We start from the raw sequence: 20666 nt of genomic DNA on the forward strand, positions 1-20666 counted from the left end.
GCCATTTTGACACTTGAGACAGCCCACACGCCAAAGACGACAGCGGGACATTCATCTCGATAAAAGGCGGTAAAGTGCTCCGACGAGAAAAGACGCTTTGGGGAGCGGGAAGTGGCAAATGGATCCCCACGTGACAGCTCGCTTCTGGAATAACAAGCTAGGTCGTTACCGACAGAGCAGAGTCACCAAAAGTCAAGTCGGTGCGCTCGTTAGACTGCTACTGTGATATTTACACGACACAATCGTTTCTTCTTTGTCAGCGAATCTCGCATCTAAAGGATTAGCTCACCATGTTTAGTTGGCTTTTTATTATTTTGTAAATCTGGTTGTCCCAATATTTTTGTCCTCATGAGGCCATTCTACACCTAATAGGAAGGACTGATTTAAGTGAAGGTCTATTGGAGGAGAAAAACGACATGAGCAGATATGGATTCCTTGCTGGGAGCTGCCACGTCTGATTTATTTCACCTACTCATACGAGACTTTCTGTAATACTCTTGACTCCTATAACCTCTGCGAACTTCAGTTAAGAACATGATCGCAAACGCTAACACATACGCACACGCTAACGCACACACTAACATGCATGCTAACACGCACGCTGACACACACACGTCGATCTGCCGGTCTCCCGGAAAGGAGCTTGGGAACTGTTCAACTTGTGGAAAAGAGTCAAAAATTACAGTTGGCTCCAGCGGCGCAATGTGCTGTTCATTTGGGAGCGTGGCCGTAAAAATAAGAAGAGCTTACATAAAATATTTCCGAGAGGGAAAACAATGAGCTTTGTTTTTTGGCGCAACGTATCAATGCTGCCCTCCCCTCTGTAGAGTTTTTTTTCCTTTTGTGATTTCTCCGCGAACAAATCACGGGTGGTTTGCGTGAGCTCCATTATAGGAATGCGCGCCGCCAGTTTTTTTTTTTTTTGGCTGCTCCAAAGAAAACCAGTGTCAGTTTTTCCAGAAGCTAAGAGAAAGATGCAGGCCAGGGCTGGATGCGGGAGCGCCGAAGTCTGACGAGCTAAACGTTGCGGTGACGTTCTGGGGTTTCTGATTTTCCATCGGTGACTTCTGGTGCGTTTTTAATATTTTCCTCCAAGCGACGGAAGACACAACACAACAACTTGTGTTCACTGGTTACCCGGGAAACGATGATTGCTCATGGACAAACACTCTCGGATACTTTACAACAGCAATGAATGAGATGGTCTGATAAAGGTGACTTCACTTTGGAAAAATAAACCCCTCCCCCTCCCCGAAATCTTTCCCCGCCGTACCTCTTCCCATGTGAAATAAGTCAGCTCATCTCCATCTTGGAAACGGATCTCCCCATGCTTTGGCGGTTCTTCCACGACAAACTCGATGTTGAAGGACGTGTAGAAGGGGTGCGAGATGTTGATGACTTTGTCGTTGACGACCTTGCTGAAGCCTTCCTTCACGGTTAAGTTGAGGGACTGGATGGGGATGATTCGAGGTACGATGTTCACCTTCATGCGCAGGTCCTCCACTGTGGTGAGACCGTTGCTGACATCCAAGGTCAAGGCGTCCACACCCTGGAAGGACAGGGAACCTCAAGTACGTCACGCTAAGAAAAAAACAAACATCTGACAAGGGTTGATGGACACACCTGGACCGATGCAGAAACATAGAGGATGCGCCCGTGATCAACGTCCTCCTGCGTAAACGACTGAATATAGTCGAGGACTGGCGAGTCTGTGCCGTTGGACAGCTTGACCACATGACCGAGGCGAGGCGGTTCCTTGATGGTGAACACTATTTCTGCAGGCCCAATGTTGTCTTGCTCCACCTACGGAAAATGTACCACAAGGTTATCGCTCGCTAAGAGATGTCAAAATCCAATTCATTAAAATTGGAGCCGGGTGGTATTTCCTGTCAGTAATTCTGGAGTGCAAAAAGAATTTTCAACATCATTAACACTTGTATGGAAAATTGGGCCACGGCCGTGACGCCCGTGTCATGTCACACATTTACATCAGACGGATTTACGATCATCCGACTCTGAGAAGTTTTTAATCAGCTCCCCGGAGCCTCGAGCCTGTTTAGCAGTCATGGCTCCCTTTCACTATTTTTTACATCACACTACTTTGCATTTCATAGTATTGTAGGAAATATTTTAGATGCACTTCCAAAAAGCCCAGACAAATATTTTTACCTCTGGGAAGACCAAGGCAGACATTTTTAGATTCATTTCATTCCCACTCTGGAAAGTTATGTCATGTATGCTCTGGATTTGAGTAGTTTTGTTATCAAAAATTGCTCTTCATTAAGCTCAAATTCAAGTTCCATACTGTAATTTGTTTTAGACTTGACGCTTGATTTGAATCCCATTAGTTTGCTTTCCAGATGAACTGCAGGCAGGCCCTCACAAATGACTCAGGGAAGCTCCCCACGGGATACGCTATGCTCTGTTTTCCACACTTAGCAGACTGCAATTTAGTAAATAAACCAGATTAAAAGCAGTGGCTGCGCCGTCACATTTGGTGCCGCTTTCATGTGGCTGCCATGTCAATTAGAGACCAGTTATTGCTGCGGTAAGCCGTTTGATAAAAAGCTGCCCGAATCACGTCCAATCAACGTATACATCCTCCTCAAGATAAAGATTATTCTGTCACGGACAGGCAACGTGAAGAAATTGAAATGGTTGAACCACAGCAGGGTACGATGGAATTACCTTGAGAAAATCAGAGTTGACGACAGTGTGCTCGCCCTCGTAGGAAACGATGACTGCGTTGGTTATGACTTCAGGCTCGGGCAGAGAACCTTGTTTGATTATTTTAATTCTGAACGTGTCCTCATCGGATTGTCCTCTTGCTCGGACCGTGAAGCCAAAGGCATCTTTGGACCTCAGGCTCTCGTAATTATGCTCGTAAGACACGACACCCTTATTCAGGTCCTCCTGGGTGAATTCTTGTGCTTCGATCCCACTTACAATAATCCTGCCCTCACTGGGAGGTGACGTCACCTCAAATTTAATCTCGCGCTCATCCCTGATGTCCATGTTGGACGTGGCGCTTAGCAAGGTGGTGTCAAGTGTCTTGGTGCTTCCGTGGTCAATGACGACGGCCATATTGCTCGCCACGTTCAGGTAGGCTTCGCCGGCTTGAATCTGCAGCAGAACGCTTGTTTTGTGAAAGCCGTTAGACACCTGCAGCGGGAAGCGTTCCTGATCCGCCCCTTGGTGAACAAAGAGAACTTTTTTATCTCTCAGGTCGGCTTGAGTGAAACGGTAAAGGGATTGTGAGGGATTCTGTGCGGCCACAATATTGCCGGAAAGGATCCCCTCGCGAGCGTAGGCAATCTGGGAATCATTGAAGCCTGAGTAGGCATCCATGAACTGGATATCGTCCGTCGTTAGCAGGCGCTGCCCATGGCGGACAACGTTGAAAACTTTGTCCACAACCTGCAGTAGAGAGTGTTGGTTCTTGCTTTGGATAGATATCCTGAAAACATCTCGTATCGCTTCCTGAATTCCAAACCTGTCTGATCCCTGATCGAACACCGTGAAGTGGAATTCGTCCTGATCTGTGTTGGACCCATCGTGCTGGTATATGAGTCTGTCAAGTTGGAGGTCTTCATTACTGAACACTCGAATGGCCCCCTCAAATCGAGGCTGCCCCGGAGGGGAGTCCCTTATGAGTCGTCCGTGCTTCGGCTCTTCATTTATCTGGAACACGAAATCCGAAGAGCCGGTCGATTCCACCCAAAGATAGTTTTTGTTTAAAACCTCCTCGCCGCCATGTTGGACGATTAGCACCTCATTGGTCAGAACCGGCGCGTCGGAATCAGCACGGATGCTAATTTGGAATGTGTATAAAGGCGAGTACTGATCCTCGGCGAAAACTTTGAACTGGAATTGATCTGTAGCATCAACGGCTTTTCGCGAAAAGACTCTGTAGCTGATAAAATTGTCCAAAATGTCTCTCTGGGTGAAGGTGTCACCTTCGTTTAACTCGGTGTCCAGTAACTGGAGACTACCCAGGGTTGGAGGCTTGATGAGAATATACTTGATACTTTCCGGGTCTGGGTTTCTCCCTGTCACCTCAGCTTGAAGCTCCGTGTGTCCGATGACTAGCTCTTCACCGGCCTGCATCTCCATTGGCACCAGGATGGAGACTTTGACTGGCGAAGGCATGATCTTAACTAAAAAGGTGTTATTCCTGAGGGAGAACGTTCCCAAGTGCGTGTCAAACTGAATCCGTTCAACGACCACGTCTTCTTGGTTACTGGAATCGGTGCTGAAGTACCTCAGGTAGTTTTTATCCAGATCGGACTGATGGAACTCGGAGACTGGTTTTAACATCCCATCACTCGTCATGATCTTCAGTTCCCCGTAGACGAGCGGCTGGGTGACGTTATAAATGACATCGCCGTGGCGAGGGTGCGAGAGGACCGCCAAATTGTGAACGCCGATGGAAGCGTTGCTGCCTTGAGCCAGGAGAAGTCCAGTGTTGGTCACAACTGTTACATGAGGCTGTGTGAGAACCAACTTGAAAGATGCAGAGTGACTGGCAGATTGACCATCTGATACTTCCAAGGTCATTTCATTGACTTGCCCCCCTTTGTGCACATAGTAGATATTGCCTTCCTTTAGATCCCTGCAGGTAAACTCTGAGATGCTTCGCTCTGGTTCCTGACTTTTTACAAGGAAGCCACTTTCAACGGAAATCTCAGACGTCACAGTTATCACCAAGTTGTCACAACGGGCGTCGGACTCTTGGATTTTGAGGAGACCGGGGCTCAAGCGAGTCTTGCCGTTCTCTGAGATGGTGATTTCTTCTCCGCTCAGTTGTGGAATGTCTTCAGTAGGAACGATTGTAACGGGTAGCACGTAACTTTGAGGTGTTTTAAGACATTCGGGGAGGTCGCCGTTACTGCTAGCAACCACGTCGAGGTGAATCTGATCTGCGTTTCTTTCATGTCCATCGTGCATATACTTGATTTTCTGGTTGACGACATCCAAAAGAGTGAATTTTTTTGTGCGTTTTGTAGTGATGTCCATGTCGAGCAGGCCATACCACGGGTCGCTCTTGAGAGAAAAGATGATCTGGGACTGACGCATACCTGCGGCGCTAAGGTCAAAGGTCGGGCGCAGGTGGTCAATATCAAGGAGAACCTCTCCGGCTTCTGGCACGAGCAGCGGGAATACATCAAGGAGCTTGGTCACGTTTTTGAAGATATCTGGCGTGTCGTCTGTTGGGTAGCAATGCGTTTCGGTCGTTTCAATATCGACGTACTGCGTACTAGGCGGCGGGGAGGTCGTTGTTGCATCGACGTCGTAGTAAGTGGAATAGTCATAGTCCTCGCCTTCACACTTGACGTGAACGTCTTTGGTCACCAGAGCGTCCTGTAGGCTTCGTTCCTTCTGATTAACTTTGATCTCCCCAAAACATCCGATAAAAGACTCGGCAGTCATCTCTTCTTCTGCGCGATTTAATAAGTCACTCTCGCGAAAAACATCCTTCATTTTAGCTTGAATGCCTCCTAAATATAAGTTCCCCACCAAGTCCAGGCTTTGAGTCGAGTCGAGAGGAAGGGAGACGATCTGGCTGTCTATGTTGATGTCAAACAAATCCTGACTGACCTGGACCTTAACTCGATGCCATTGATCATCATCCAGCTGCACCTCGTTGTTCTCCAGCACCTCCATGCCCTTGCCGTAGTCCAGCACACCTTTAAGGTAGCCTTTCACGACACCGATAGCGATGAAGTCCGTATCTCTCCCCGGGTGAAAGGCAAGAAGGGCATCCTCGATGGTGGTTTTCATGAGGAATTCCAAAACTCTTGGAGCTCCACTAGCCCCACTCCAGGTGGGGAAGGAGACAAACGAATCTGGAGTGCTGAAACTGGTCGCCTCCCCGTCGCCTGCTTCAAACTCACTGCTGCAGGATTCCTTTGTGTCATGGCATTGTTTGAAGAGCGTGCCGAGAATATCAAACCCATGTGACTCAAATTTGACGTTGCTCATGCAGCCACGGAAAGGCGGGATAGCATTGCTGAGGTAGGGCGTGTCAAGATCTCCGGTTCCTCCCAGCCAAATGCCCTGGTCGATGTTCAGTTCCTCCCCGTCGTCGTTAAGAGGGACATAGGTGGAGAAGAGCTCGTCGATCGTCATGGTGAGCTTTTCATCCTGCATTGTGAGGGAAACTTTGTGCTCCAGAAGGTTATTCAGCTGGACACCTTCGGATGATGACAGGATCACCTCGCCTGCGCCCATGTTCATACGAGCCTACGGAAACATGACAACATTTTTGTCAACATGAACTTCATTGATTAGTTTTTGACATCATGCTTTTTAATTAATATGGCTTTTTGTATGATCGACTGATTGGTCACCAACTTTACTAAACTATTATTGCAAAATGGTTATGGTCCTTCATAAAGGTCGCAACCAGGACACTTAGGCAGAAATCTTGCATTTGTTGACTGCTTCAGAAAATTCAAGCTCCATTCCATTTCCATCTCCTCCAAGGCATCTGCTCACCTGTATTTTGCCATTTAGCAGCTCAATGAACAGATAATCCTCCATTCCAGCAGCCAGGAGCAGCAGCCCACTTCTCCGACTTGTCTTAAACTGTAGCGTCACGTGGAAGCTGGAGACATCTTGGAAGGTTTGGATACTGCAGAAGCTGTCCCCAAAGTAGGATTCTGCAAAGAAGAAAATTGGTTCATAAAAATTTACAAAAGTGAAAGGAAGCAGGCAATCAAAACTTGCCACTTCATTGAGATGAGACCACAAGTGCAGTGTTTTAATTTTCGTTGCAGCGTACTGTCTCGCATCCTTCTCCAGACAAGGTACTCCAGCCTTTAAGGACTTTATGAGTCATAACCCCTTGTGAGGACACACTCTCCATCCTTTATCTTTCCAACGGGATGCAAATTCAGCATTCAACGGCGCTCCCAGGGCCCTCGGCAAATGCAGAAACCCATGAAGGAATTCAATTATTTCCTCTTGAGCAGCCAAGATGACGCTGGATCAATGCCAAAGACAACCATTTCCGCAATCTGGGTTTCCCCTGAACTTTTACGGAGAGGGTGGGGGGGCGGGTCTTTCCAAAAGTTACGAGATGGCTCCCGATACAGAAGCTCGTAGGAAATAGCAATGGGTTCTGGATGCTAAGGACTTTCCCATGAGACTATTCCCCTTCACATCAACAGATTGGTGGGCATGCTGCCAGGGGGTGCATTCTCAACATAGCGGAATTAAACACTCCGTCGTGGTTAGGTGATAATGCAGAAGATGTTAAACGGTCACATTCGATAAAGAGGCTAACGTGGGAGAAAATAATTCATGACGTCAGTGCGATACGTAATATTTACTTGTTGCCAGTTTGGGGAAGTAATTGTTACTGTACTTGTGTATTTTTATGGTATTATTTACCGTAGTTAAATTTTAGTAGTCAGTACAGTGTTACGTCTGTTTTTCATGCATGACGACGATTAAAATAATTAATTAGACCGGCGAAAAAAATCTTCCTGCCCTGGACTCCAGTGTGAAAAATACATTAATCAGTTCTCAATTTATTAATTTAATTGATTATTTTTCTACTTAATTCTCAATTTACACTACTTAGAGGAACTTGGGTGAGTTGGCGCTAGCTCAGTCTAATGCCTGTATATGATTTGCTAGCATAGATACAAGCTTGTTTTGCTACGGTTTGAAAGTGATTATATTTGTTTCTCTAAGCAGCACAATTTTCATCGTGGCATGCTTTGCAGTCGAAAGGTTTTGGGTTCAACTATCTGCTCAAGCTTTTCCTCCTCATGTTCTCTCTTCACTCCGGCTTTGAAGCCACCCACACTCCCCCCCAAAAAAAAATCAATGTTAGATTACGAAGTAGAACTACTCCAATTTGCTGGGAAGGCAGCTTGAAAGTGGCTAATGAACCTGTTGAAGAGCAGCAAGTCCAGAAATACTGCAAAAATCTTCAGTTGTTAGTTTTTGGAACTTTTCAACTGCAATCAAACTGATGGTTGCGTTTGTCCTTTTTCATCCTTTGAGTGAACTTTCACTGATGGGCAGAGTAAACAGAAACCAGGACAATTGGTTTGTCGTCAGCAAGGACGGAAGCAAAAGCCTCCATGGTCACGCCCGTGCTTGGGAGATTGGACCGAGAGGCATCTGTTTGTGCTTCCAAGGCTGCGTTGAGCCGACTCAAGACCAGCGGTGAGTCTCCATTATTCAGAGGCGAGCTCGAGCAAAATGACTGTTGTTGCCTCCCTAAAATAAATATCCCAGGCAACTGTTTTAAACGGCACCACATGTTGCGTAAACATAAAATGAAACCCAGCTTAGATAATTGCTGGTGATTAGACTTCTGTCGTGTTGACTTCTTCTGCTTCTTGCCATGTCACTTTTGTTTTAGTTTTGAAATTTGCTACTAAATGACTACTCGCAGATAGCTATAAAAATAGCTATAATAGCTAACTAGCTTGTCATACATACATTGTTTATGCGGCTAGTTTGTAGAAATTAAAAGCTAGCTAAAAAATTGCTATAATAGCTAACTAGCTTGTTACACATTGTTTATGGGGCTAGTTTGTAGAAATGAACCCCCAAAAATTTGCACATGGCCAACCGCTAATAAGTGAAAGTTGAGTTTCTAGAAGTATTTTAACAATAAGTGTGAATCCGAGACATTCATCCCGTGAAGGCGAAACCAAGGTACTCACGACGAACGACTAATTGCGCCGGAGCCTCCGGGCCGAGATCGCTACTTAGACGGGAAATGGTCTTTTCTTCTAGCAATAGCATTAACAAAGAAAAGCTCGATGAGCTCTGCGCTTCTCACAGCTGAGCTTTTTGTTGGATTGTTCGCCGAGCGCAAGGATAAAACGCCGGAGGAGGGAAGCGATGCCAAGACAATTGCGCCCGAGGATTTTCCGCTTGAAATTCATCTCGCTCGAGTCTTGAGGAAGACATTTTGCCGCGTTTGCGCCACTTTCCGTACCTGGAATTGATTAGTCCCCCCCCCTCCTCCCGCTGAGACGGGTAAAAAGATCCGCCGCATTCAGGAGGAACCCATTTTCCAAATGCTATCTGTTTAAACGAACCGCTTTGTTTGACTCTCAGGCCTTCTGTAAGTGATTTTCATGCCACCGCTGCACCCGATGAATCGTATCTACATCATGAAAGGCAACAGAAAAGCTCGTTTTGTTTCGCCGCATCACATCGAGCTGTTGACAAGCACCTCGGACTACGAGGTTTCGAGCTGACGGCGTCGTGCCGGGTAATAAGATCACGAAACAGTCTTCCTCTGCTTTCACGTATAACCTCACGAACGACTCTTGTTGTTTTCCTTCGCCGCCTCCTTCTTGTCTTTCCGTGCTCTTTTGGGTCTCCCAACACATGGCCGGAAAAGGAAGATCAACTGAGGGGCCGCATAAGTCGCAAGACATTTAGCGGACTTGGACGGGATTTACTCTGCTCTACTCGTACTTTAGCTTATCTGTCGGTTCAGTTTGATAATGACCATTTTGGTGGGTAAGAGTCGATGGGCCAGCAGGTGAAAACAAAATGTCTGGCGGCCAGTGCCTTCTGTCTTTAGAACCAACCTTGTGTTTGTTTATAGTCCTTTGAAACATGAATGTAGATTTTCCTAAATATCTTAATCAGTGGCAAGCACAGTGGGCGTTTGTTCCTCCAGCACAAATTTGCCATAGCAACAACGCCCGGGATCCAAACAAACCGCCCCCCCACCCCGCCTCGCGCTTAAGCCTATAAATAGTACTTATGTTTCTCATTTGTTTCCTGCGGCTGTGGTGCGAGGGCACAAGGGCTTCTAGGTAATTACACGAGGGAGAGCCTGTTATTAAGAAGAATGTACATGCGCCGCTTGAGCTCCCGAGGAGCCCGATACGCAATCGTTAACATGATTTGCAAGCTCTTATGAGGGTCTATCGTTTACTTTCCCCTCGATGGTTTGTGGACTGCGGCGCGTTGCGATCGATCTTCGGAAAGACCGTGAAATAAATACCCCGAGTCGTCTGTAAAAGGGAGGATTTGCAGAATCCAGATTGGCTTAGCTTCCACCGAAACACAGTCCGAAATACCGTATGTTTCCCGAGTTGTTCAAAATGATTTATTTCCCAAAGATAAAGTTTTGATACAGTTTTTGAATTGGAGGGGATCCGCTTTTCAAATCTTGTTTGCGCTCTCAAGAGTGTTGGAAAGTTTGAGTCACTCCACAGTGGAGAGGAAGGCCACAACTCTGCATTGCTTGACAGCACTACTGAATATGGACCCCCTTCTCGCCGCCGCCAACTTTTCACAAGTCGCCGGGGACGCGCTTTTACGGGGTTGGAGGAGCCGTTTCTCACAGCTGCCTGAAAGCCGACTGACTCGGCATCGCTCGAGACACATCCCCGATCCACCGCCGCGAGGACGGAGGGGGTCCCATCTGAAAAGAACCGGCTCACGGCGACACGGCGGGGGAGCTACAGTTAAAATTCCTCCGCTTTCTGCTTTTTCAAAACCCAAAGTGACAAGGAGTGCACGGCGGCCCGAATCAAAAATTACGACCACTTGAATGGAGAGTGTCAGAAAATGTGAAAGAGAAAGTGTGCAAAGAACATGGTGAAAGAATCCCCTCTTGTTTGCCTTTGTGCTTTTCTTAGAAGACTCGGAGCTAGGAGGCCAAAACTACATTCTCGTGCCAACTGCTAGTATTTCGATTGCCGTTCACCTGGAAAGAAAACGTCACGTTTGGTCAACTTGACTTTGTCACACAGCCAGTGAAAATATTTCCACTCAGGTTCCACGTTCACAACAAAGCAATACTGTGCTGGAACACAAGTCCACACAATGGGACTTTCTCAAAAGTCCAAATAAGGCACTCGGACCGACTCGCAGCGTGTTGGCTCATCACCCGCGCCGCTAAAATAAAAACGCAGATGATCTCACTGGCCGTAACAACATTGTAAAACAAACAAGTGTGAACAGAAGCATTGTGGCCAGTCGCTGGACTGCTGCACTTTATGACGAAGCGGGTCACAAAAGTGGGCCTGTGTGTGCAGCCAAAACGGCGGAGGACCCGCTTGGGTGGGGCTCAAATTATCAAGCTTCTTCCATTGAAACGTTGCATAAGGAGTACTCGGCGCACGGAGGCGATTTTACTTTAGCAATAGCAGTTGTTGGCGAAGGTCTTCCCACACCAATCGCATCAAATTCAACTAGAATGCTAATTGTCATAAAATATATTAACAATAAGATTGTCTGTGATATTGGGCACTGAGCTACCGCTAAACTAACAGTTTTGCATCATGACTTTTTGATGATGTCTGAGGCTGCATGTTTAAACCTAGGCTGCTTTCTATCTGTCATTAGAAGTTGTATACTAAAGAAATTATCAGAACCTGCAAGTTGCATTATTAGTTCATTTGTACTAATTTGTTTTGTGGTACAGTTTTTACATTTCCTTATTTCGACTGACAATCCAATTAAGGAATTCTAGATAAGCTGCCAAAATTGTGCTCTGAGATTCTTTTGTATCAACATCTTTTCAACAAAAGTCAATTTATTGTGTTATTAGGGGTGCATCCGTCACTCTGCTACTAATTACCATCGTCGACTAATCAGTGGCGAAAAAGAGTTGTTGCTAATTTGCTTGTCACTGCTACGAATTCTTCAATGTGAATTTCAGCTCAGGGAATTGAAAAACTGGAAACGTGCCTGTAATGTACAGCGTGCGAAAGAATGCTAAAGATCGGGTTTCGGTCGTTGAAGGAACTCCAGGTTTTTCCCAGACACATCTCATAAATTCTCGACTCTCCAATGGCCTGCTTACGGAATCTCCCATCAGGAATTCCGCAGTCTTTGTTGTTGTTTAAAATATTTTGAGACCCTGTGCCAAAACGGTGCTTCATTCAACGCTCGAGTGCTCTCGATATATTTTTCTACCATACGTTCAACTAAACGTGCTACAATGGTTCAGAATGTTCCTCTCTTGTAGATCTCACTCGGATTCCATAATGGCAAGAAAAATGGTCGCTGTCAGTTGGACTATTGTTTTTTTCTGTTCATTCTGGAATGAGTTCCACCTGTGAGTTTTGGTCTTGTTTGCCTCTTGTGCCATGAAATATGTTCCCATCTCCACCTTATTGACTTCCAACTGTTTCTGGTATCTGCATCTCGCTGTTTGCTTGCGTTTCATGTTCGGGTCAGGCTTTAGGATAAGGGCGTTAGCATTAGCATGAGCAATAACGGCGAAGGGATTAGTGTTACGGTTAGCGGGAGGTTAGGCTGAGCTCTCAAATTCCAAAGTTGAAATTAGATTGCAGTACCTTCACTCTTTCCAACCACGTATGCCGTTTTGTGAGTCACACGTTTCGAGCAAAGCATCCCAAATGAACGTTATTTGTTGTCATTACCGTGACAACTCGGTTGCCATGTTTTGATTTAGTTCCAGATACTAACCAAAGGCTTCCGAAAATGCTACAAACATGACCTGTTGTTTCTTCCACTATAATTAGGAGGTTTTAAAGTAGAGCTGGGCAATTTAAGCAGCACAAATAGATGAATCAAAGGGAAGTCTTCATGTCAATAGGCGCTTGTGTGCTGTCGTTTGGCCTTTGTGGGGTCAAGTACGACACAACGTGGCTGGCTCAACAGTATCTACCAAAAAATTTAGAGATGAAAAATTAACTTGGACTCAATTCTTTGTTGAATGGTTACATTTGTTAAAGATTGGGTCACAATTCTGCGGCAGCACTTTGTTTTCATTCCTTAATATAACACACAGTAATTTTTAAATCCAGTGACATGCAAAGGGTCTTCAAAAGATGACCGCCAAGAAAAACAGAGGGGGAAAAAAAAGCAACATTTGGGATATGATGAATCATCCTTCAAATGCAAACCCCAAATTGGGACACAGTATAGTTTTGCAAGCGGGACAAACTTCCAGCGTCATACCTCCAAAGTTTCCATGAGCTAACGTGACAGTGAGACTTTTCTGTAAACGAGCCTCTGGCTGCCTTCCAGTGTGCCGATACAGAAGCTCTTGTGAGAAAAAAAAATCACACATATCTGACTTTAAACAGGGCTAGTAAAGCCAGTATGTGCTCAAGATCAGAGCGTCACATTAGCTCTCCGTAATGGGAACCAGCTGAAGGCACAGACCAGCAGACTGCCTGACTGGACTGATCCATTCCAGTCCAGACGAACCCCCCCCTTCCCCTCTGAGTGTAGGGTCAGAAAAATGCATTATCCAGATGCTGGCTCTCCAACCAATTCCGACCTCCACGCCCAAATTCAGTGGCACGAGCTGCAGACATAAACACTCACACTCACTCTTGCACTTATTAACGTACGCACAAGTCGTGCAGCCGTTTCGACTTTTATAGCAATTGATAGTTTCTCCTCGGCCTGCCGGCTGAGTCAGCCCGCCCGCCGCCGCGCTACCGTTGAGGTGGCCCACCCTGCCCCACCCAGAAGTCTCAATTGGGAAACCATCCCAGAACTGAGTACTCACTCACATACAGTACTGCAATAAACCGCATATAAAATACAACACCGTGGAAAAAATGTAGTGGACATGTTTGGTTTTCCTTTATGGAAAACCAAACCTAACTGTGTCCAAACGTTTTTTCTGTCTTCAGCATTGATTCTGCAAAAAAATTACACAACAAGTTACCTTAATGCCTTCTGCAGCCGGGTAGAGCAAGGACCAGTTAAATTCCGGAAAGGTTCCAGAGAAAAATGTTATGATAATTTATTACAAATGGTCTGCTTGCATTAAGCCCAATAGACCGTGAGGGAGCAATATGGCGTCTCATTCAGAAATGTTTTGTTAACTCTATTTTCCACTCCAGTCTTTCTTATTACTCTGAGTACATCAGAACTAAAACAGCTCAAATACTTAAAAAGTATTTGAAAGTATATGTCAATGTAGATTTGTAATGATTGAGTGGATCCTCCAAAATCCAACTACCAGCTCCACCTAGAACCAACTCTTAATCACAGCTGACCGAACACGTAAAAGTGTTCCGATACTTTTCCTGCACCGATTCTATTTTCATGACTTCCTATGAGCAAACTTGATTGGAAAATCCAAAACGAATCATCGGTGGAGCCGACAGGAATGGCGTCTATTTCGGTTCCAATGGTAATGATAGGTTGGTTTCTTACACACTCATCTACACGAGGATTTTCCAAAAGCAACAAGTCGTCACTCATTTTTTCCAGCCAACGTTGCCGTCCGTATTGCGGGACGCTTCCATCCCTACTCGCGGATTACGAGGTTTCATCGCGGAACACCCTTTTCAACTTGAACGTCGCTTTCTCTGGTCTGGTTAATGGTTTAAACATGTGGTGGCAAAGTCGGGGCAGATGTGCTCAGTCCGGACGTTGCCGGGGGAAGAAATCTGAGGTGGTACCTTTTGATTGTGAAAAGTTAAAACGATCTCGACCCCCTCCCAAAAATAAAAATCGAGAATATCATTTTATTTTTATCACTGGAATGACTTTTGCCTAATAGTTCGGAAGCTCTCCATTTAATTGTACTCGGGACTCGGCTTCGCCGCAGTCGCGCTCGGACTAAAATAACCGGAGAACTGGGTGGGGAAGTACGCACGCCTTTGGCTGCTGCGCCCACCTCTCCGGCCAAAGCTATTATTTCAGTCGGGAAAAGCTCAGTGTTGAGCGGGAATCTTATCACAGATGAGAAACATTTGTGTCAGAAATAAAGATAATTCAGAATCCCTTCAATTCAAACACATTATCCAGAACAAGGCCTGTTATAAAAGTTAAGATCACGACAGTACACCCTTTGGAATTTCACCAAATTCTGTTTTCCAGGAGCTCGTTCGTCCCTGCTCTGCATATTGAAAACAAGGAAAAAGGCAAAATGTATGAAGTGCAGAGCCAGCACAAAAAAGCAAAGCTGCCAAAAGCACAATGATCAATCAAGACTTCCGGATTTGAATGAGTGAGTACTTGAGACTTTTGTCACTTGTGATTTCTGCTAATATTATTCACTATACAGGGGGTCCTCAGTTTACAACGTCCTCGAGTTACAACACACGTCTCGTATATTATTTTTTATATTTATATTATTTTTTTCGTATTTCGTCTCATATATTTAAAGCCTCATATATTGAAAGCGGTTTTGCGTCATAAGCGTCCTAAGATTCGTACAAACTAGTTCCCGCGTGCGGCGAAAGAATACCCCGGAGAGGCTCTGGACCGAATAAGACGCCATTACCCACTCACATGATATACGCCATTTTGGACTGTTGCATCATCTCTCTCTTGCAACGCCCCTTCCAGTGTGCAAGCCAACCACAGGAATAAAGGTAAGGAATTATTTTCATCTTTTTTTATGATTGTACTGTTTCATTTTATGACTGTTCCGACTTACACCACAATTCGTTTTACATCGCTGCGTAGGAACGGATCACCGTCATATATCGAGGACCCCCTGTGATAACTACAGAAATCGAAAGATTCTAATGGCTGTTGTCAGGTGGAACTCTAAATCTCCAAATCAGCATTTTTCAGTTCACCAATTAGATTGCATCGTCAAAAAGACTACTCAGTAATTTGTAAAGCTCACGCCCATGCCTGGGCTGACCAATCGTACTGATTCATAAAAAAAAAAAAATAGATATGAAATTTACCAAACTGGAGGTTTCGGCCTGACGCCAGCCAATTATTGGAAGGCTTATTTGGCCTCAATAGTTCAGTCAATGTGATGTTTGTTAGCTTTGTGCATTGGTTAAATTATTCAAGTTGCTCAACCATCGACCCTCTCTGCTGAAATGATTTTGTGTGGATTCGGATTGTATACAAGAGGGACAAAAAAAAGTTTGCTGTCTGAAACTAGTCTTATATTGTTCGCAAGAGTTCACCGACTTGGTCAAACCAAAGAGTTAGACCAAAAATCGATTGAATTCCTGATGCGGACTGTCCTCTTTGTTTTGTGGCCAAGCGCTTCTTGTGACAAGGGTCATGAGTCTGAATTGGCGGCGGCGGCATCAGCGCCACGAGTTCCTGCCTTTTTATTGCTTACTTGAAACTCCAAGATGCCTCGGAGCTAACAAACAAAAACTTGATAAAGTACCCTCGGCAACTGTGCGGCAGCAGACTCGTGGGCGTGAAAAAGAAAAACAAGCGGCAGCCTACCTCGGAATGAGTGAGAGCTGCCGCTGTTTTTTTAGCACACGAGATTCTTTTTACATCCAATTTGCATTTAGATGATAAGCAATGCACGGACTGTTGTTCCGACAACAAAGTAATTACAAGTAACGCCGCACCCCATTGCCTCTGAGTGACTGCTGATATTTCTCTATTTCATTTATTGGGGAATATGCTCTTATTAGGCTATTTCTTAATTATGTGTGAGCGGAAGGATGGATGGGATTCAAATATAAGCAGCCGGAAAATGATTGCAGAATGCCTGTAAAGTTGATATCTGCCATATCCGAAAGACTAAAGCAAAAAGCAATTGATTAGCATTTTAAACGTAGTTGCTAAGGATGCGTCGCTAGCCTTAGCCGGTTAGCTTGCTAGCATCGCAATGGAACGCGTTGTGTTGTTATTGGCTCCTTGTCTCTCGTCCGTTTTGCCAAAAATGTTGTCAATCATCTTCCAAAAGCTCACATATCCAAAATTTTAGAAACTTGAAGAAAACCTAAAAATAAAAGAAAGTGACCGCATCGGTCCCTAATGTTTTCATTAGCATGCTAACTTCAAGGTGTTTTTGTCGCTCCCAGTTTAACTTTACTATAAAACTCACACGTGAAATCAAAGAAATGAAACTTATTTAAAATGTTTAAACAAAGCATTTCAGAAGTTTGGTCGCATATCACTAACTTATGATCAAAACTGTTATGGATGGAAATTAGCATAAAAAACTGCTATTTTAACACCCATGCTTCAGCAGCACATCCAACCAGAGCCTCATGATTATTAAAATTGACGCAAGCTGGACTCGATAGTTCTACCAGTGACTAATACACTTGGAAGCCTTCTGGCGATAAAATACCAACGTACTGCAAGATTCAGTCGCAGTGCTAAAGAAACCATCACGGATGTTCCCTTCAAACGTCGGCTGTCAGGACGCGTCTGCCGATCCGGAGCCTTTCATCCATCATCGTCGAGACAAAGCCCTTTATCTCGCCGCAACGCAATTAAAGTGTACTGATGGAAGTGTCACACGAGCCTGAGTCATTAGATGGTACAAGCGAGACACGCCGCACGCACAGATGGCGTGTGCATAATGGCATGTGCATTTACATACAGAAATGAATGTGGGCTATTTTTAGATAGGCTGCTGTGTTTGTCTTGTCACAAAGTGGCTCCGCTTTTTCATTTTACAAGACCTTGTTGAATTCAAGCGTCGCAGGAGCATAATGAGAGCTCATCGATAGGGGCAGGCCACTGAACGCTGGCCAAAGGCAAAGTAAAAAAATGTCCATTTCATTCAGCGCTGGAGGTGCGAGATCCACTCGGGCAGAGTTGCGGTCGCCTATACTTAAGAACCAAACAAAGCCCGGCAAGAAAGTCAATGCTCACTTCAGACAAGCCAATGGGGACAATCACTGCAAACTTGTTCTCAACAAATAAGTGAAAACATACTCCCCTGAGCACAAAGTTTGTTTTCTATTAAGACCAAAAATAAGTTTGCTTGCTCCCAAAGCCACAAACTTATCAAATATATCATGGTCCGCCTTAATGCTCCCCTTCAAATATATTGGAACAGGCTTCATTTTTGCTGGACAAAACATTTAAGCTTGACAACAAAATTCGTAACAGTGAACGTGCCGTATCTCGGAATCCACTCGTTTATCATATACATCATTTATAACATTTGTAAACAGAGATTTGGAAATATGTATGTATTATTTTAAGTGTGGTATTTCCATATTTCCAAATAAGATATATGCATTTGTTCTCATGTGGCACATATTTCTGAGGACTGTCCCCGGTGGTGACATAAAAGCACGTTGTGATGTTGCTTCTGGACATCTACTAATAACAGTAAACTTTCTTTCCTTCACCCTTGTCCTTTTCGCCATGTTTCACTGCTTGTCACACATCTCATGATCAAGATTTTTACGATATTCGCCTTTCGTTCACCTCCTTAAGTGGTGAGAAAAACAGTTTGGTTGTTGTGATTTGTTCTGCTCCCGCTAGCTCGCTAAAGTTTCATTTTGGTTCTGAAGAAAACTATTGTTTGAAGAAATACTTTAGAAATAAAGGAATAAAAACGACATCAAATTAGGACGAGGTACACTAAATTTTAAGCCAAGTGACGCGGAACGTAACACCGCATAGTCGAGAGCTAAGTTACGGTGACAAAGTAAGCTAACGTTAGCGTGTGCTTTGTTGTTAACGTCGGCCATATTGTATCATATTGAAGGCTGTTCCGATACTCAGAAAGGTACCAAAGAAATAAGCCAAGGTATGGTCGAATGTTTCTAGAATCCTAATTGCCTCATTTAAAACCTCAAAGTGTCCAGTGAGTGGTTATAAAATTGATTCCCCCACAGCTTGAGTTAAAACTATCGACTTCTTCCAACTTTCCCTGCTCGTTCATAAGAATTCAACGCTTGTATATAAAGAACGTTCAAACACACCGCGGCACCTTTCACTTCACTCAAACAGAGAAGACGCTTTAATCTTGGCCAAAAAAAAAACCCCAAAAAAAAACCACCCTTGATCTTAGTCATGAAGCCTAGGTGATAATCCCCATTTGAGGTTAGAATTTGGGCTGGGCTGGGATTTAGCAGGATTCCGAGAGGTTCTTTGCTCTTCTTTTGACCTCCTGGTGCACACCTGCTTTTTTTTGGATCATTCATCAGATCAAGTCTAGCTTGGCTGAGTTTCAACACAGAGAATGGCCATCAATTATTATTCAGTCTGGATGAAGAAACACTTGGTTAATATTAGTTTTTTTTTTTTTAAGGCGTTTGACTTCTGTCATCATTTATGGAAAAGCCGCATACGTCCGCTAGCGAAAGCCGCGGAAATGAAAAAAATACGTGGGATGTGCTGTGATGTTTTTATTCGCGGTGATTAAGTAAACCTCGCAAGAAGGTCACTCGTGCGCAGATGATGATCACTAATCTGCAGGTTAGCTCGCAGGCGGGGTCGTGCTTTGAGTGATAAATGGCATAAATGTTCTTTATATGTCATGCAAATAACCTTTAAAGGTAAAAATGAGGGAGCGGAGAACTGTGAGTGTCAACATCGTATACATAGAGGAGCTATACGGAATTTCTGGCAGCCGTACGTACAACAAACTCGCATTTGTTCGTCTTTTTTTTATGGTGCGGAGAAGTTCTAACTGACATGATGATGACAACCAGAAACCGGTCCTGTTTTGGGTTTAACGCGACTGGAGGGGATTCGGTAGAGACGAAATATTCTCAAATCGTGTTTGCCAGTTTGTATTAAGCCACGCATTTGTTTTAGTCGTAGTTTGACTTTTTTAATGTTTGGAGAGTTTGTCAAGTGCGAGAGAAAACTAAGATCGACGTCGTGATGGGATCAGTCTGGAATAAAAACGCTATGGAGCATTTCGAGTGACCGCATACTTTCACGTCACTTTTTGTTGTGTATTTCAAGATTTTGTGTGACGTCAGAGGTTATTTTTATAATAGTAGGACCGCAATATTTGGCTTGGCTGGTCATCATGGACAAATTTGAACAGATGATTTTAGTTTTTATTTATTATTTTAGAATTGTTCTGTCCACTTTTGGTCCTCCCCCTGCACCTATTATCTATTTATTATTTTTCTAGAATTGTTCTGTCCACTTTTGGTCCTCCTCCTGCACCATTTAGCCGCCAGCAGAGAGCGTTTCCATACATGACGTGTAAGTCTCCAAATAGTACGCCGATGTGTGCGCCCTAAACAAACGAGACTCTGTATCGGCCGCTCGCGCTCAGGTTGCTGTTTTAGCTGTGTGACATTTTGCGTCGTGCCTGTGAGTCATGCGCGAGCCAAGGCGTGGCCGCCGACACAAGTGACTCTCAGTTTCATATTTTGTGTGTGTATGTGTGTTTTGTAACGATTGTTAACACAGCATGAAAGTTGCTGGTAACTCGATGTGACTGTAAATAAGCACAACATGACTTGGGTTGCTCCTCGTGGTTTGCAGTCATAAATGATGAGTAACCGGCATGTGGCACAGAGAGCATGACTGCAGGCGGGGGCGGGGCTCCGGAGGGGGGAGACGGAGACAAACAAACAACTGTTTAAACTCCCATTCACACCTCTGTGGAGTTGAATCTTGGTTTTCGTCTGGATTTGTTAAAAGATGTTGTGTTTTTCTTGTTGGGATGGCAGTGTGTGGCAAACGCTTGCAAAACAGTGGCAAACCGCTCAATGATTCTGCTGGAGTCGATGAAACGGCCCCACTTCAGTAAGTTAAACAAAAAGTCTTCACTTTTCAGACGGCTTCTGTAAAAGGAGCCTTTGTGTCGTCACTTCAAGTAGAGTGAAGGAAAAACACGTGGAAAGAAAAACTCGAGCAGCCGGTCTTGGGCGATGTCAAGGTTCTGGCCGACTGTCGGGTCAGGGTGTTGGTCGTGTTTCCAGTAGCGTCACTCGCCCTGCCACACGGCTTTGTGAAACCTTAATCATGTGTTTCACTTTCTTAACCACCTCACTGGTCTGATGTGGTGGCGCTAACCGTCGGAAAAAAATGGC

At 44.7% G+C, this 20666-nt stretch overlaps 2 protein-coding genes across 8 annotated transcripts in view; one reads left to right on the top strand and one right to left on the bottom strand.

The window, feature by feature from the left end:
• Positions 1 to 20666, top strand: part of lingo1a (leucine rich repeat and Ig domain containing 1a) — a 162040-nt gene that overhangs the window by 12106 nt on the left and 129268 nt on the right. For 4 of the 7 annotated variants that reach the window (XM_049722578.2, XM_049722581.2, XM_049722579.2 and 1 more), the window contains exons 6-7: positions 8017 to 8181; positions 14809 to 14938. The gene's annotated coding sequence lies outside the window, so the exon portion shown is untranslated. Of the gene's footprint in view, positions 1 to 7396; positions 8182 to 14808; positions 14939 to 20666 lie in introns of those variants that run through there. The other 3 variants (XM_068651192.1, XM_049722586.2, XM_049722582.2) reach the window with 3 other exon arrangements.
• Positions 1 to 20666, bottom strand: part of cspg4 (chondroitin sulfate proteoglycan 4) — a 37719-nt gene that overhangs the window by 6564 nt on the left and 10489 nt on the right. The window contains exons 2-5 of the mRNA XM_049722557.1: positions 6499 to 6662; positions 2689 to 6243; positions 1624 to 1803; positions 1274 to 1549 (exon numbers count right to left, since the gene is read on the bottom strand). Coding sequence (XP_049578514.1) covers positions 1274 to 1549; positions 1624 to 1803; positions 2689 to 6243; positions 6499 to 6662 — 4175 coding nt within the window. The remainder of the gene's footprint in view (positions 1 to 1273; positions 1550 to 1623; positions 1804 to 2688; positions 6244 to 6498; positions 6663 to 20666) is intronic.

The sequence above is a fragment of the Syngnathus scovelli genome, chromosome 6 (genome assembly GCF_024217435.2).
Source record: "Syngnathus scovelli strain Florida chromosome 6, RoL_Ssco_1.2, whole genome shotgun sequence".
Lineage (NCBI taxonomy): Eukaryota > Metazoa > Chordata > Actinopteri > Syngnathiformes > Syngnathidae > Syngnathus > Syngnathus scovelli.